General features: G+C 52.1%; 1 protein-coding gene and 1 non-coding gene across 2 annotated transcripts; both read right to left on the reverse strand.

Annotated features, from left to right (window-relative positions):
• Positions 1 to 842: 842 nt before the first annotated feature.
• LOC116546157 (melanoma-associated antigen D4-like) lies at positions 843 to 8,464 on the reverse strand. Its single transcript, XM_032272491.1, is given in 14 exon segments — positions 843 to 1,053; positions 1,249 to 1,679; positions 1,999 to 2,113; positions 3,063 to 3,125; positions 3,552 to 3,594; positions 3,680 to 3,759; positions 4,417 to 4,508; positions 4,902 to 4,981; positions 5,178 to 5,241; positions 5,345 to 5,377; positions 5,379 to 5,549; positions 5,997 to 6,869; positions 7,136 to 7,376; positions 8,329 to 8,464. Coding segments are annotated over 13 exon segments (2,265 nt in total). The 5' UTR covers positions 7,346 to 7,376; positions 8,329 to 8,464; the 3' UTR covers positions 843 to 1,043.
• Positions 2,359 to 2,485, reverse strand: LOC116546159. The gene has a single exon (XR_004266604.1). It is a non-coding gene; the product is annotated as a small nucleolar RNA SNORA11 (small nucleolar RNA).
• Positions 8,465 to 18,287: the final 9,823 nt, after the last annotated feature.

Here is an 18,287-nt window from a genome sequence, read left to right on the forward strand (position 1 = left end):
AAACCCTGGACAATACCAGGGAACTCCAGAAAGCCCTGGACACTGTCCTTGCCTGCCACTGAGCCCTTCCCAGGAGGCCAAACTGTCTGCCCTTACCGTCTGGCACCTGAAGCGTGTGCAGCCCTACCTCAGAGCCCCGCAGACATCACCCAACCCTTGAACACTCCAGGACCTAGGTAGGCCTGGTGTCGTCCTCACCGGGAGAGCCCTGCTTCTGGGGGAGAAGGGCTGCGAAGCCCCAAACAGGCCGCCTTCCGTCACAGGTGACGGACTGTGCCCGCCTGCGCCGTGGGTTGTTTTCATGACATCCTGCTCCCTCGGCAATCACGGCCCCTCCTCCTACCCACTGGAGGGCTGCCAACATCACTGCGAGGCCCACCTCATTGTCCTTCAGACTCTGTACCGAGGATGGGGTCCTGCACTGTGTGGGTGATGAGCCCAGGGTTCCGGAACATCGTCTCCGAGGAGGGGGTGTGGGAGGTGGGTCCTGGCGAGAGCCTTGGACCCTGTCCCCGGCGGGAGGGGCAGAGGCACCCGCACCAAGCTGTCAGTCTTCCACTCCACCCCTGCTCTGGCCTCCCTTTTGCCCTGCCCCTGGGGCTGCCGGTCAAGGCTTGTAGAAAAATCACATAGCCACGAGCGCTGGGGCCTCTCCAAACTCCTGGTCGCACACTCAGGTGCAACCAAGCCCCGCACCTCCCAGCATCCCACCTGTCCCTGTTGGCCTTTTTGGCAGAGGTCGGGCCCACCTACCACAGAGAGCCCGAGGAAGTGGCCTTGCTACGAGCCCAAGCACGGCCAGGTACAGTAATGGGGGGCGGGTAAAGGAAGAGACGTCCAAATTAATTTTGCAACTTTAATGTAACACTGATACCCAAAACATGAAAGCACAAGGAAAAGCACACAATGAAAGCAGGAAAAGCAGGAGAGCTGCATCTTGCACGCCACTTCCGATGGACAGGAAGCAGCTGCCTAGCGTGCTGTGTCCAGAGGGAATCTGAGAGGAGGCGCTCTGGCCTGGCCAGTAAGATCGCTGCAGTTCGTCAGCGGTGCCTATAAAAGCACAAGAAACCAAAGTGACAACATCCACGGACACACTCGCGAACCGGGGAGGGGTGTATGTGACAAAATAAGTGTCGGTCCACGCTGTCGCCGTTGACCCCACCCCCCACCCCGGCCCTCCCTCTGACATCTCACCCCCCTCCGCGGCCCTCCTGCAGAGTCCCGTTTCTCTACTGAAACTCTTACTGGATCCAGGAGAAAAAGCTGGCGCCAGCTCTGGCGGCATTTCTGGTGCGGATGGTGGAGCTGGTGCTAGGGCCATCTAGGACGCTGGTGCTGGCCCCTCCGTTGGTGCCACTGCTGACACCAGCTCTCCACGTGGCCCTCCTGTTGGCACGGTTGCTGTTCAGAATGTACTGATGGTATCTGGCCCAGAAAGCAAAGGGGATCCTGGCCCAGGCGTCGCCAAAATCTCCGTCCTCGTCCCAGGTCAGGAGCTCGACCTGTATGTCATCCCAGCTCCACCGTCCAATCAGAGCCTCATCCCCGATATTCATCTGGGCCCTCATCTGGGCCCTGGCATGTTCCTCGGCCATATCCACATCCATCTTCTTGAAAGCATCATCCACAGCCTCCAAGAAACGAGCCTTCCACTCCCGGGGGTCTCGGTTCTGATTCTGAGGAGGAAAAGGGCAAGTGTAGACACGGAGCTACCTCACACGGGCTGAGCGCCCTCGGCCCACCTCACCCCCTCCTTGTGCTTTGCCTAATGCCAGCAAAAACCAAGACCACAGGGATCGGGGGCCCCTACTATCCTGTGCCAGACCTGGGATTCTGCCCCATGTGTGACCTTGTGTAGGGTGCTCAGGTCCTCTGTGAGTGTCGGGACCCTCAGTGGAATACAGGATAACGGGAAGGAGGCCTCAACCCAGAAACCAGCAAGATGTGGGGAACACCACCCCCAGTGCCGGGCACCGGACAGAGGCCCTCCCTTACCTGGGCGATGAATCTCAGGACCCTCATCTTGCTGGTCTCATGGCGGGCGCGCAGGCCCCACAGGAATTCATACTCAGGCGGGTTGCTGTTGGGGATCTTCTTGTATTCCAGGTACCTTGGCGTGAGAGGGAAGGAAACTTGGCTTCCAGCCAAGCAGACCTGGCGCTGAATGGATGGGTCCCAGGGGGCCCCTCCTCAACCTGAAGCCACAGCTCTGCTCCTGGAAGAGGACTGCCCCGCCCCTCCAGTCCTTCTCTAATCCGCAAACCCACTCGCAGGACTTCTTCCTGCAACAGTGAGGCCTTCAAAGCCTTTTGCCATTGGTCCTCCCCAGAGGCCACGTGGAGGTGCAGGGGGGACACATGTAGGGCCTTTATCTGTAGCGAGGCCACAATTTTATGCCCCTCATCACTACGAGCCCTGATTTCTGTTGGGTGTGTGTAATCAGAGGAGCCATTCTTCAGGCCCCCTGCTCTGTGCACACCCCGCCTCGTGGGTCTTGGCCATACCCTGGCGGATCCCTGGAGAGGCCCACCAGAGGAAACGACCAGAAAGGGAGAAAGAGCCAGCCAGGAGAAGCGTGGCCCAGACATCCTCCTGAATTCCTGACCCTTTGTGGGTGTGCATGTGCGCCTGTGCGTTGGCAAGTCCTCCAGGGACGGGGATAGGGTGGGCCCTGGCCTGAAAATCAGGAGATTCTGGGCTGAGGCCTTGACCAGCTGTGAGCCACGCTCAGAGGCGACCCCTCCGTGAGCCCCGGGTTCCCTAGGTGTAAACCGGGGGGAACCGCTGTGTCAGTCTACAGGGCAGGTGCTCAAGGAGATGGTGGCCGTTATCGTACCTCACACCGTGTCCTCCCGTGACGTGCGCTCCCTCTTCCCAACACCGCCCTGGCCTTCGGCTCCCCACACGCTCACATAGCCCTCCCGTCACTCACTCCCAGGCCAGAGGCACCCATCATCCCTCCAGTTGAAGATTTGAGATAGGAAACGATGGCTTTCTCAGCCAGGCCAGAACAAAAGGATGCCCGAGTGAGAGATGCAGTTAGCTCAGGCGATACTTACTTCTGCTTCACAAAGTCATCTGTGATGAGCTTCCTCAGATCGCCAAGGAATGGGTGCCTCACCCTGAGGGCAAGGAAAGGAATCCGTGAGCAGAGACGGTGGCAGTGCCCGCCTCACCCCGCACGCCGGCAGGGGGCCTCGCTAGCATGACTAGGAGCTTCCCAGCCCACGGGGCATCGCCGTGGAGTCCTGGGCACGCAGCAGAGGCCAGAGGACGGTTTGTCAGGGATGTGTGCCCCAGGTAGGGACACGATGGAGCCCCTGACTCTGACTGTCTCTCTTAGATGTCATCTGGGGCCACAGAGCAGGGAGGAGGCTGAGCAGCGTCCGGCACCGCTTCCCATCCGCCCCGCCCGGTGAGACCCTTTGCTCTCTACCGAGCCCAGGGCACCCCACTCCCCTGGGCCACACCGACAGCCTGTTGCAATCCCGGGACCTCTTTGGCCAGAGGACAGCACCCAGGGGAGGAGCTGGGGAGGCCAATCATACCCAGGGCGCAGTCCCATCTTGCGTAGTGCCTCCCAGAGGACAGCTGCGAGGGGAGAGGAGGTTCGAGAGTTTGGCACCCAAAAGATGAGACTGTGGGTGGCCCCCCAGCTGCAGGTCCAGCCACTCACCCTCACTGGCACGGTTGCCATTCATGAAGATGACGCCCAGAATCACCAAGAGGAGACTCAGCCTGGGAGTGTCCTTGGTTCTAAAGGTGAGGAAAGAGAAATCCTGTTTAGCAGCTATTTGCCTGAGAGACCGCGCCAGGCTCTCCCAGCTAGGCCCTCTCAGGTTTCCCGGCTGGAGGGGAACTCTTCCCAGGACAGGCAGGGTTCACCAGCTGCTTGGCAAACCATTCGCACCTCTGCCCGAGACTTAATCGCCTCCTCCAGTGGAGGTACTAACACTTCTCTGACAGGGTCCTGCAGGGGGGACAGGGCGAGGCAGGGAGCCGAAGCTCTGCAAATGGTCAACGTGTGTCCAGAGATGTCTCCAGACCTTTCCTGCCCCTTCCGCATCAGGACCTACACTGAGGAGGAAGCTCTCCCCTAGGCCAGCTCTGCGGGGCCCAGGCCAGGCAGGCAGGAGGAAGAGGCGAGCCACTTTCCTCGGAAGCTTTGGGGGCAACGCCCAACAGACAGCGGCTTGGGGAGATGTGAGGCAGCAAGGCCTCACCCCAGGCTACCTTTCCTTTCACCCAGCAGTCACCAGGCAGCCCTCGCTGTGTGTGGGAGGGAGCTATGTGCTGCACTCAAGGACTCAAGCTCTGTCTTCCTGCTTCGCTGGGGGGCGGTTGGGTGGGGGGAGGTTCGGGCAGGGGAGGGGCACCACCGAGGAAGGCTACCACCCGCTTTCCCTTTCTTACTTTCCAAGGAGGCGAGCTGAGGAGTCCCGTGTGCAGACAAGAATATACAGGTGTTCTTCCTTGTCGATCTCCTTCAGGTGGATCCCAAACTTCTACATGGGAGAGAAAGTAGAGTGTGAGATCCAGACTCCATGTGGTGCATCCTGCCTGCCGGCAGGGAGTCGATTCCCGGGTGGAAGTGCTCCTCAGCAGGCAATCCAAAGTCGTGAGCGAGGGCGGAAGAAGACAGCACTCGGAGGACCCTCCCTGTGGGAGCTGACACTGGCAGAGGCGATGAGACCCATGTCGCGTGACGGGTGAGACACTCAGAGAGCGTGGGACAGAGAAGCCAAGGGCAGGAGGCACGGGTCAAACTGCCAGTGCCGTGGAAGCTCAGAGTAGGGGAGGTCACGGTCGGTTCCAGAGACTGGGCCTTGAGGGTCTGCAGGGTCACGCCACCCCACGCCCACTCTTCCTCCACAGAGCTGCTCCCATCCTGCACCCACCTTTTCCAGGGTGTACGTTGCTCGTTCGATGATCTCAGGGAAATGTTCGTCATACTCTCTGATGACATCCTTCAGCATGTCTGCGGGAAGGGGAAGAGTTGGAGAAAGCACCTGGGCTGAGCAGGGATCACAGAGCTGTAGCCCCCTGGTCAGCCCTGCAGAGGGTGGCACGGCCAGGACCCGGTTGTCCTGTGGCGACAGAGGGACCCGCCGCAGCCCGCCAGCAAAGGGGTGCCCACAGACTAGGGGATGGCGAAGGGGGCACAGGCTGCCTACCTGAGCGCTTGATGGGGATCTTCTTGTAGTCCTTAATCATCAGGTATTTCACCAACTTATTTGCCTGGAGAAGGAGGAACACTCGGGGAGGTCAAGGCCTGGGTGACAGCAGAGAATCGGCCCGCAAGGGAGGAGAGGAGGGAGATGGGGGAGGGTGGGCTTCTTACCCTCTCTTGCAGAAGGGTCACGTTGCGGGGGGGGCAGGCACAGTACGTGCCTTGAGGGTATCTGGGACCTCGGGGCCACCGGGGGCCGAGGGGCCAACTGAGCCCGCACGGTCAATGAGGGCGGTGATGCTCTCCAGGTGGGCGGGACCGCAGGAGGCTCTCTCTCCTCCTCACTGCTCTCATACTCATCATCCAGGTGCTTGGACTGTATCATTCGAGAGAGGAGAGACCCAGGGCTACCAGGCTCCCCGTGCCAAAGCGCCCGGCACGCACCTCTCCCGTAGCAGGCTCTTGGAAACGAGAGCAGTACCAGCAGCGGCTGGCATGTGCTGCGTGCTTACTAAGTGCCAGGCACTCAGCCAGCCTCTTCTCCCACCAGTCCTGAGGGTAGGGACTATGTGGAGTGAAAACATGCTCAGCAAACTTGTGTTGGAGAAACACGGACTAGCTGAGAGGAGAGGGGAGGGGAGGAGAGGGGAGGGGAGGGGAGGGGAGGGGAAGGGAGGGGAGGGGAGTGGAGGGGAGGGGAGGGAGAGCGCAGGGGAGGGGAGAGAGAGGGAAAAGAGGACAGGAGAGGAAGAAGAGGGAGAGGGAGGAGACGGAAAGGACAGGAGCCGGGGGTGTGGAGGTGGGGCGGGGGGGGAAATCTCACCTTCTTGGTCCTCTTGCCTCCCATCCTGGCCCAGGGCTCAGCACTGTGCTGAGCAGTGGCAGCAGCTGCACCCTCCGGCTCAGGGATGCTTGTGGCCATCTTGGCCTTGGCAGCAGCTGCTGCCACAACGTTCTGAGGCTCCACCCACCGAGTCTTGGCCAGGGCCTTCCCAGACTTGGTGGTCTTGGGCCGGGTGGCTGCCACCTCCCTGCCAGGTCCCATCTGGGACACCCCAGAGGCAGCACTGGGGCCCTCTGTGGCAGCCTCTTGGGCTGGGGCAGGTCTCTTGGGGCGTGGGAAGGCCATGCCACTGACACCTGCTGGCTGGGTGAAATCAAAGACATCGTTCGGACCCAGGAAGGCTGTGCTGGGCCGGGTGGCATCCACCTCACTGGCACTCGGAGCCCGAGAGAAAGCACAGGCGCTACTAGGGCCCTCGGTAGCAGCCTCCTGGGCCGGGGAGCCTGTCTGGGACTGTGCAGAGGTTGCCGGGGCCCCGGGGGCAGCCATCTCACTGGTGACTAACATCTGGGAGGTCTGCGGAGAAGCAAGGGGGGGCTCCGGGGTGGGCCCCTGAGCCTCGGCGGCGGCGGGGGCGGCGGCGGCGGCGGCGGCGGTGGCAGCGGAATAGGTCGAGGGCTGGGTATCCTCTCCTGAGACCTGCGGCGTGGCCACCCGGTGGCTAGCCATCACCTGATTGAAGGCGCTACGGGCAGCGGCGGCAGCGGCCCGAGCCGCACGGTTGGAGGCGGCGGCACGGGCAACGTTGGCAGCACGGGCGGCCGTCTCATTGGCAAGTGTTTCCGGATCCAGCTGCAATGCCTCCACCAGGGTCTGGGCCAGCACAGGGTTTTCCAATTCCCAGGGCTCATTCTGCAAGGCCAGAGAGAGGGGTAGGGGAAGGCAGGCCACTCGACGACACACTTGTGTTAGCTTCGCTGTGCTGGCCAGCCTCTTCCCAGCAGCCAGCCCCGGACACCCCAAGGCCTTCCCAAATCCTCTTCTTCCCAGCAGGGGAGGGAAGCCTTGGGGAAGCTGGGCAGCCCTTTCGCACACAACCCTCCTTGCTGCCCCCCTACTCCCTCCTCCATTCACAGTGGAAAGGCCCAGGCGAGCAGGTGGCCTGGAAGGAGTCTCACCGACAAGATGCGAAGGCCTGGACCCAAGCTTCCGAAGGCTCTGAGGATGTGGATGTCAAAGCTGGTGAGGGTGCCATAGCCGCCAAAGGCACCGAATTCTTCATAGTCGTTGCCTTCAACCATCTCTTCCTCCCCGACTTCGTCGCTACCCTCGTCCATGTCCTCAACACTGTAGTTTTCCGATTGCACGCCGAAGCTTCCCTCAGCCATGCTTCGGGTCCCAGGGAGAAGAGAGCTCTGCCTGAGAGGGAGGGTGAAGCAGCTGCAGGGGGAGGGGGCGGGATCCAATGGGAGGCGGCATCTCCCGGGAGGTGAGGGGCGACAATCATCAGGTTACTAGGCAATATTAGGCAGTAAAAGGCGTGGAGGGGGGGGTGGCGGGAGGGGGGGTATCGGGGGAGAAGAGGGAAGAGGATTTGGCTTTCTGATGGGGTAGACTTGGTCAGGGACAGAGCCCAAGGAAAGGGACAGAGGAGGTCGCGGGCGACGCCGCACCGAAAGCGGAGTTTAGGATGCGCAGGCTCCCCATTCCAGTGTCTAGATTTGAATGGGGGGCGTTCTGGAGGGCTGGGGTCCCAAGAGTCCCAAAGGGGATGCACTGGGGGAGAGAGAAACAAAGGGTTTGGATGGAAGGGCCAGAGAAGGGGACCGGGATGAAGGGGGAGCAGATGGGAGCGCTCAGGCATTGCCGGGGACAGCGGCAAGCGGCAAGCTCTGCGAAACAGAATCCCAGGGACCTTTTGGCTAGGTCCGGGCGGGGGGCCTAGGTGGGGCTCAGGCTCGAGCACTAGAGGCGGATGGAGGAGTGGGGCCTCGGACCTAGGTGAGACTCCAGTCGGAGCGCTGGAGATCTCAAACGGGAGGACTGGCACTCCAGGAAGGGGGCAAGCGGTCAGCTCGGTTCGAGTAATCCAGGAGTGGTTGGGGTGGGGGTGGGGCCTCCGGTCCAAGGGAGCTCAGCTCGGAGCACACGGGTCTGCTAAGGGGGTGAGGATCCTGGGCTCTGGTTTCAGTAGGGCTCAGATCGGGGCGCCTGGGTCTGGTGGTGATGGGGGCTCCTGTCTAGACCTTGGCTCTAATGGGGTTCCGGTTCTGAGTGCTTGGGCTTTGTTCAGATCCGGAGGCGGAGGGAGGGCGCAGCGTGCCGGGCTCCACTCGCCCTCTCCCGGTCCTGCCTGGGGCTGGATCCTTACCTTCCCCGGGGCTCCAATGGCGTCGGTCCTCAGCACCAGGAACCCCGCAGCCGCGCCCTCGCCTGCTGCTGCCAGCACAGCAGCCCGGACCACCCCGCCCCTTTTCTCCGTGCACCCCCCGCGGCTGGGTAGCCTGCGCATGCGCGGACCCCTCCAGCCCGCCCGCTTTCCCAACAAAAGCCCTTTCCTCCAGGTCCCCAGTGCGCATGCGGTTCCGCGGGTGGGTGGGCGGCGGGGTCGAAGTCGTAGTGGGGGGGCTCTTCCCGCCAGATCTACTTCATCCCTCCTCCTCCTCCTCCTCCTACCGCGGGCGCGCACACTCATACCCTGCAGTGCAGCTCGACCCACCCAATCATCTCTTCTCAGTCCCCCCACTTTTGCACAAGGCTTCTCCGTCCTGCCCTGCCCTTTCACCCGAACTCCTCCAGCCTGGTCTGGGATCCACTATGCCCCATCTCCTCCGCACGGCCCCTTAGGTCACAATTAGCGAGGTCTCACAATTAATGAGCTGGGTCTCTAACTGCAACAAGTGGCAATCCTCAACCTGCCGGGCGACGAAGTGGACTCGGCCAGAGGATGGCACTTCCCTTTGTGTGCTTCCCCACTAGCCAACTCTGGCCGCAGACGCACTGGGAATATCTGCTTCCTCAGCTACCCTTTATGCAGCTTGTATGTCACAGAGGGATCTGTGCTGGGGCTTGTCTTCCTCTCACGAGCAGCCCTGGGAGGTGGATGTCGGCATCCCCACTTGACAGATCGGGAAGCCGAGGCACAGACACATTGCAGGAACTAGACCACAGAGCCAGGAAACAGAAAATGCAGAATTTGGGCCTGGGTCTTCCAGACTCCAAAGCCCACCTCCTGCTCCTGCTGGCCTGGGGACTGAGGCACTGCCTCCTCCGTGCGAGTGACAGACCTTCCCCACCCCAACGTCTGTCCCAAAGAAGCAAGGTCTGTGCTGTAGGAGGCCTAAGCTCATGCTCTGCCTTCAGGACACAGGCAGGCAGAGGCCGCCCACCCGGCCTCTGTGGCTCTATGTGGTTCCATCTAGGTATGAGAATTGCTCCGCCTGGTCCACTCTCTGCTCAGATTGCCAGGCCTCTTCCATCTCAGTGACACAATCAATCACGCTGCCGCTGAGACTCCCCTGGTGTCCGCTAGGACAATCAGGCACCTGTGTGCCTGAGCTAATGAATCCGCAATCGACGAGCCCAGCTCAGACTTCACTTTTGAGGTCCAAGTGCATAGCACTTTCGCCCGCCTAAGTGCCATCTCCAGTTGGATGTCTTTTGAGGCAGAAAATGCTGTGGTCTCATCTCCAGTCGAACCTGGATTGTTGGTAAAATTCGTAGTAGAGTTTTATACTTGTTTTTACATCTGCCTCACCGGGACCCCTGTGTGCAAATGGAAGCTACTGCTAGGACGGCAGGCAGCTCGTACTCTCCGCTGACCGGTATCCATTCTGCCCGGCTCTGTGGCTTCCTCCAGCTGTTGTATATCAGTCTCTCCTGTCAGCGGCCTGTGTCTCTTTACCCCTTCCCCTGTAACATGTCCTCTGTGGGAGAGGAACGCACCCTGCAGACGAAAGCCTTCAGAAAGTGTTACGTGCTAGTCACTCCAAAAATCTACAGCCCCAGTCTGAACTTCACTTTTGAGGTCCGAGTTCATACATTCACGCACTTACGCGGCATGTCCACTTGGATGTCTCAAGGGCTCTTCATGGTTAGCCTGTCCCAAACTGGTCACTTGGTATACTCACGCCTCCCACACACTCACACAGCCCCATCGTTCCGGTTCCCCCCGCCCCACCCATCTTCCCAATCTCAGTAAATGGCACCATTTTCCACACAACCACTCACTCCAGAAACTGGGAGTCATCGATCGCCGCTCCCCCTTTCTCATACACTGCATCCAGACGGGCAACCTCTGAAGGGTCTCCAGAGCTGCCTCTCCGTGCAAATTCTGGTGGGATGGACCTCTCGAGCTCTCAACTCTGTCTCCTTCACTCAGACTGTCCACCCGGCTCTGCTGTGTTCAGCTCCCCTGTGCTGCAGCCTGCAAACTCTATCCGGACGGGAAGTTGGTGGGATTGGGCGACCAGAGGGCTCACCTGGTCGGGTTCCCTTTCTCCCAGGGATCACTGTGGTCAGGTTCCCTTTCTCTCAGGGGTCACTGTGGTCAGGTTCCCTTTCTCTCAGGGATCACTGATGTTAAGCCTTATAATCTGTTGGTCTATACACATTTAGATGAGATGGGAAATCTGGTTCTCGTTAATCCGTCATGGCTGGAAATACAAGTATCCAGCAGATTTCTTAATTTTCTTTTCACTGAGCCCTGTGCTTTCACGATGCATCCGCGTTGCCACGCATCATCTAAGGTATATCCAAGGTGCTACGCACAGAGAAGGCGTCGTGCGCATCCATGACATTTGACCCATCTGCTCTCCCAGAGATTTATCCTTTCTCCTAAGTGATTATTATGACCACAATCGCTAGCCACGACTGCTCCGCGTCTGGCAGCGCAAACGTTGCCCAGCTGGGCGTACGACAGTGCGGACCAGCTTCTGGCAGCACTGCCATCTCTGCGTGCACCATTTCAACTGTACATGTAGCCTACTCAACTTACGACCAAATCGTGTTACGACCGGTCTGCCGGTCCCAATCGTGGTCGTAAGTCGAGCACTAGCTGTAGTAGGTGTTTAGACATACAGAAGTCGAAAGAATTTATCATCAAGAGACTTGCACTGTAACATTTTTAAAAACTTTTTATTTTATGTTTGAGACTACACATTAGGGTTTGTTACATAAGTAAACGCGTGTCACCGGGGTTTGTTGCACATATTATTACATCACCCAGGTATTGAGCTCAGTACCCAATAGTTATCTCTTTTCTGCTCCTCTCCCTCGTCCCACCACACCCCCCACTTAAGTACAACCCAGGGCCTGTTGTTTCCCTCTTTGTGTTCACAATTCTTACCATTTAGCTCCCAATTATGAGTGAGAACGTGTGGGATTTGCTTTTCTTTTCCTGCGTCAGTTTGCTGAGCTGGTAGCCTCTAGCTCCATGCACGTTCCCACAAAAGACATAGCCTTGTTCTTTTTCATGGCTGCATAATATTCCACGGTGTATATGTGCCACACTTGCCTTATCCAGTCTGTCATTGATAGGCATTTTGGTGGATTCCATGTTTTTGCTTTTGTGAACAGTGCTACTGTGAATAGTCAGGTGCATGTGTCTTTATGGTAGAATGCTTTATATTCTTCTGGCTATATGCCCAGTAATGGGATTGCTGGGTCAAATGGTAGTTCTGCTTTTAGCCCTTTGAGGAATTGCCATACTGCTTTCCACAATGGCTGAACTAATTTACACTCCCACCAACAGTGTATAAGGGTTTCCTTTTTTCAGTAACCTCAACAGCATCTGTTATTATTATTATTTTTTGAGTTTTTGATAATAGCCACTCTGACTGTTGTCAGATGGTATCTCATTGTGGTTTTGATTTGCATTTCTCTAATGATCAGTGATACTGCCCTTTTTTTCATATACTCCTTGGCTACATGTATGTCTTCTTTCGAGAAGTCTCTGTTCATGTCATTTGCCCCCTTTTTAATGGCATTGTTTGTTTTTCTCTTGTAAATTTGTTTAGGCTTTTTACAGAGGCTGGGTATTAGACCTCTGTCAGATGAATAGTTTGCCAAGTCTTTCTCCCACTCTGCAGGTTGTCCGTTTACTGTGCTGTTGGTCTATGCGCCTGGTTTTGTACCAGTACCAGTACCATGCCGTTTTAGTCACTGTAGCCTTGTAGTGTAGCTCCTTTTGCTTAGGATTCCCTTGGCTATCCAGGCTCCTTTTCGCGTTCCATACACATTTTTCAATATTTGTTTCTAGTTCTGTGAAGAATGTTCTCGGTGGTTTGATGGGAATAGTATTGAGTCTATAAATTGCCGTGGGCTGTACAGCCATTTTAATGCTATTGATTCTTCCTGTCCATGAGCATGGGATGTTTTTCCATATGTTTGTGTCTGTCCTGATTTCTTTAAGCAGTGTTTTGTAATTCTCATTGTAGAGATCTTTCACCTCCCTGGCTAGCTGTATGCCTAGGTAATTTATTTTTGTGTGTGGCAATTGGGAATGGGATTGCCTTTGTGATGTTGATCTCAGTGTGGTTGTTGGTGGTTTCTAGGGATGCTAGTGATTTTTGTACATTGACTTTGTATCCTACGACTTCACCCAAGTTGTTTATCAGCTGAAGGAGTTTATCAAGTTGTTTATCAGCTGGGCCGAGACTATGGGGTTCTCTAGATATAGAATCATGTCGCCTGCAAACAGAGGTAGTTTGGCTTCCCCCCTTCCTATTTGGATGCACTTCATTTATTTCTCTTGCCCGGTCGCCCTGACCAGAACTTCCAATACTACGTGGAGTAGGAGTGGTGAGAGAGGGCAACCTTGTCTTGTGCCAGTTTACAAGGGGAATGCTTCCAGTTTTTGCCCATTCAGTATGCTGCTGCCCGTGGGTTTGTCACAGATGGATTTTTATTATTTTAAGGTATGTTCCTTCAATACCTAGTTTATTGGGGGTTTTTAACATGAAGAGACGTTGACTTTTATAAAAAGCCTTTTCTGCATCTATTGAGATAGTCATGTGTTTTTTGGTTTTAGATCTGTTTATATGATGAATCACATTTATTGATTTACACATGTTGGACAAAACTTGCATCTGGGGATGGAGCCTACTTGATCGTGGTGGATTAGCTTTTTCATGTGCTGCTAGGTTTGGTTTGCCAGTATTTTGTTGGGGATTTTTGCATCGACGTTCATCAAGGATATTGGCCTGAAGTTTTTAATTTTTTGTTGTTGTCGTTGTGTCTCTGCCAGGATTTGGTATCAAGATGATACTGGCCTCATAGAATGAGCTGGGGAGAACTCCCTTCTCCTCAATTTTTGGGAATAGTTTCGGTAGGAATGGCACCAGCTCTTCTTTGTACATCTGGTAGAATTCAGCTGTGAATTCCTTAGGTGCTGGTTTTCTTTCTTTCTTTTTTTTTTTTTCGTGGTAGGCTATTTATTCCTGATTCAATTTCAGAGCTCATTATTGGTGTGTTCAGGGAACCAGTTTCTTCCTGGCTCAGCCTTGGGAGCATGTATGTATCCAGGAATTTATTGATTTCTTGTAGGTTTTCTAGTTTGTGTCTACAGAGTTGTTTACAGTAGTCTCTGGGGTTTTTCGGTGTTTCTCTGGGGTTGGTGGCAGTGTCCACTGTGTCATTTCTGAGTGTGTTTATTTGGATCGTCTCTCTTTTTTTCTTTATTAGTCTAGCTAGAGGTCTATCAGTCTCATTTTTTCTTTCAAATAACAACACCTGGTTTCACTGATCTTTTCTATGACTTTTTGCATCCTAATTTCATTCAGTCAAGTTCTGATTTTGGTTATTTCTTGTTTTCTGCTAGCTTTGGGGTTGGCTTGTTTTTGCTTTTTCTAGTTCCTCTAGTATGATGTTAGATTGTTAATTTGAGATCTTTCTAACTTTTTGACGTGGGCATTTTGTAGTAAAATCTTTTCTCTTAACATAGTGTTTGCTGTCTCCCAGAGACTCCGGTATGTGGTGGCTTTGTTTTCGTTAATTTCAAAAACTTTCTTGATTTCTTCCTTAATTTCGTTGTTTACCCAAAAGTCATTCAGGAGCGGGTGATCTAATTTTCTTGTTATTATTTGGTTTTCAATGATTTCTTAGTATTAATTTCTGTTTTTATTGTATTGTGGTCTGCGAGGGTGGTTGGTAATTTTTCAGGTTTTGAAATTTTGCTGAAAATCGATTTACGGCCAATTAATTGTGTTGGTCAGTTTTACAGTATGTTTCATGTGCAGGCAAGAAGAATGTAGATGCTGTTGTTTTGGGGTGTAGAGTTCTGTAGAATAGTATGTTCAGTCAGTTTGGTCAAGTATTGAGTTCAGGTCCGGGATCACTTTGATAGTTTTCTGCCCAATGATCTAATACTGTCAGAGGGGTGTTGAAGTCTCCCACTATTATTGTGTGGTTATCTAAGTCCCTCTGTAGGTCTCTAAGAATTTGTTTTATGAATGTGAGTGCTCCCGTTGTTGGGCACCAGTGCTTCTATTGTTGGGTGCCTGTATATTTAGGATAGCTAAGTCTTCTTGTTGAATTGAACCCTTTATCCTTATGCAATGCCCTTTTTAGGGAAATCACAACTTTCTTAATCTTCTTGGCTTTGGCAAAGATTTTTGAAATGAAACACCCAAACCACAAACTGAAAAGGAAAAAAAAGTTAATAAATCTGATTTCACCAAAATTACATTTTTTTGGTCTTTAAAAGCATTCTTTTGAAATTGAAAGAGAAATTCACAGTCTGTGACAAAATATTTAGAAATCATATATATGCAACACAGGACACTTGTAGACAATAAAGAAGTCTTATAACTCAATTATAAGAAGGCAAATACTCAACCCCACAAATGGACAGAAGACAACAACAGACTTCCTCACCAAAGAAGATCTACAGTTGGCTAATAACCACCACACAAACAGATACCATCATCTATCATTCTGGAAACGCAAATTAAAACAAATTTAAATACTGTTGTAGATACACGTGATTGAAATTAAAATAACGATTATACCCAGTGCTAGCAATGATGTAGAGCTTCTGAACGATGAAAACATTTCCGAACAGGGTTTGGTAGTCCCTTACCCAGTTAAATATACACCTCCCATACACCAGCCATTCCACTCCAAGACATACACGGGAGAAAAGCAAATTTATTTCTAGGTCCTTTAGGAATCGCCACACTGTCTTCCACAATGGTTGAACTAATTTACACTCCCACCAACAGTGTAAAAGTGTTCCTATTTCTCCACATCCTCTCCAGCATCTGTTGTCTCTAGATTTTTTAATGATAGCCATTCTAACTAGCCTAGAAATAGAAATTCCATTTGACCCTGCAATCCCGTTACCGGGTATGTATCCAAAGGATTATAAATCACTCTACTATAAGGAGACGTGCACACGAATGTTCATTGCAGCACTGTTTACAATAGCAAAGACCTGGAACCAACCCAAATGCCCATCGATGATAGACTGGACAGGGAAAATGTGGCACATATACACCATGGAATATTATGCAGCCATCAAAAACGATGGGTTCGTGTCCTTTGTAGGGACATGGATGAACCTGGAAACCATCATTCTCAGCAAACTGACACAAGAGCAGAAAATCAAACACCGCATGTTCTCACTCATAAGTGGGTGTTGAACAATGAGAACACATGGACACAGGCAGGGGAGCACTACACACTGAGGTCTGTTGGGGGGAAATGGGGGAGGGACAGGGGGTTGGGAAGGTGGGGAGAGAGGGCATGTGGAGAAATGCCAGATATAGGTGAAGGGGAGGAAGGCAGCAAATCACACTGCCATGTGTGTACCTATGCAGCAATCTTGCATGTTCTTCACATGTACCCCAAAACCTAAAATGCAAAAAATAAATAAATAAATAAAAAGAAAAATGAGAAATAATATACATACTAGAATGGTACATTTAGATGAGCAGGGCAGCGTGGGAGTAGAGAATGCAAACAAAAAGGATCAAATAAATGAATGGCAACAAGAGAGGGACCTTGCCTAAGAGAATGGCAATAACAGTGATATATGCTGAAAACGATTTTCTCAACCCTCTGACCCTGGCGTATCCCCCACCTCCTTGCTTGAACTATTCTGATCTTGTCTTAGGCCCCTGTTGAAGCCAGGCTTGTTACTCTTAGGAACTGACTTTATAGTTTTGCTCCCAATACCCCTGAACTGGAGAACCCTCTTTGCTGTTCACCTGTCTACCTCATGCTTATTTCCAAGTCCTCAGCTTAAATGTCACTTCTTCATGATAGCATTTTCCGGTCACAAACCACTTCTTCCTTAATTTAAATTATTTATGTTCTTTTACTTTCTCTTAGTGCTCTGGAAACTTCCTCTCTACCATTTATCCCAGTATGTGTCATAATGATGTATATTTTTAGAGGGATTGTTTTTGAAACATCTCTCTCCCCATTGCAGTGACAGCCCCATGGTGAAAGTTATCATTGTCTGTTTTTTTTCCCACTGTATATCCTAAGGGCCTAGTCCAGTGCCTGTTATATATTAGACTCTCAAATATGTTTGTTGGAGGCATGAATGAGTGAACGAATGAATGAATTGAAAAACCAAATGGAAAAGATGGATTACTTGACAGAGAGACTGGTGGATATATGTATGTATGCACTCATGGTCTTCCCACATGTTGGCTTCCCTAGTAGTGGGGAAACTGACAGGGGCGTGTGTGGGAGAGCAAAGGGATGAAAGAATCTCAAACCTGCAATATAGAAGGAGAAAGCATGGATGGGAAAAGGATGGAATGAAAAGCCAGCTGGAAGACTGAAAAGATGCAGGAAGGAGGGGGAGAGAGAGAGAAAGAAAGGGAGAGAGAGAGAGAGAGCAGTATACAGAGATGGCAGAGGCAGGGGAGATAGGGAAGAAGTGGAGGAGAGAGACAGGAGGTTGCGCTACAAGGCGACAAACAGCCAAGGGCAGGAAGAAAGCAAAGGAACACCTCTTCCTGGCGGCTGTGCAGTGATCAAAATATGAAATTCCACAAGTTCCCCTTTTCTTTTCCTTACCATAAGCTCCTAACATTAGCTATCAGAAATTAAAGCCATTTGTAAAGCTTAACAGAGCCGAAGTCCCACTTAAGGCATTGCTTTTGATGAAAAGCTAGTTGCTGACGTTTCACTAGTAATAAAGCTGCAGGGAAAGGGACAAGGACAAGAAGTCACCTCTCGTTCAGAAGCAAGCTGCATTCATGTGTCCGTGTGGGAAACACATATTGTAAAGGTAATAGACTGATGTATGCATTGCTGTTAAAGGAAAAAAAGAACAAAATGTCAAGTCTTTTGTATAATATTCCATGGAGAATTCCCCACCATGGGGCACAGGGGGTGAAACTGAATCTTCTTCTTGGGTACAAAATGTGGAATTCTGGATGGAATTTGCCCTGCTGCTAGTATAGGAAATTCACTATATCAAACCTCTAAAATGAAATAAAGAATTTAATTTTACAAGCCATAAAAATGTCGGAACCATGATCATTAGATACCAAGAACATTTTTTGCAGGTATTTTAAGGGTAAGAAGACTCAGATAAAACAGTCATTTTCTTTAAATGTTTATTTTTCCAAAGCTCTGCAGTGTTTTAATTCACCATAGGCCTGAATTGTTCCTTGATCCTGATAGAGTATTACGGGCAATATCTTGAGTAGTTGAATGAGCTGTAATGGAGAAATGCTTCCCAAACTGAAGTTTCCGTAATACTGTGATCTTAGCTTTTTAGTAAGCTCTTCCTTTTCTCTCTCCTGAAACACGGACTTACTAAATTTTACAATGATTCAAGTCTGGCTATCTTTTATTGGTGCATGTGGCAGGGGCATGGCTTTACAGTGGTATTTATTTGGGAAGGACAAAGGAAAAAACCATTATGACAACTTGTAAGGGTCCAGCATCAGTTGTCCATTGGTAACTAGCAGCCCTAGAACAGGTAATAGATACTTAACCAAGTGGCTGATCAACCAGCACACTTGTGAGCCTGATTCAGAATAATTACTAAGAAAAAATGTATAACCAAGTAAACCCCTTTTATCTTAAGATCCTTTTGTGGGGAGTGATTGGTGAGAAGCCAACAAGTATTGTGCCAAATATTTTCAAAATATTTCTTAGTAATAGCTATAATAGATTTCTCAAAAGAGCAGTAGTGCTATGTATCGTCTGTTCTAAGGCAATTATAAAATGTGTCTTATTTTTGTTTTATTTTTTTGAGACAGAGTCTCACTCTGTTGCCCAGGCTGGAGTGTAATGGCCCAATCTCAGCTCACTGCAATCTCTGTCTCCTGGGTTCAGGTGATTCTCCTGCCTCAGCCTCCTGAG

The sequence above is a fragment of the Sapajus apella genome, unplaced genomic scaffold (genome assembly GCF_009761245.1).
Source record: "Sapajus apella isolate SASKATOON/1434 unplaced genomic scaffold, GSC_monkey_1.0 scaffold639, whole genome shotgun sequence".
Lineage (NCBI taxonomy): Eukaryota > Metazoa > Chordata > Mammalia > Primates > Cebidae > Sapajus > Sapajus apella.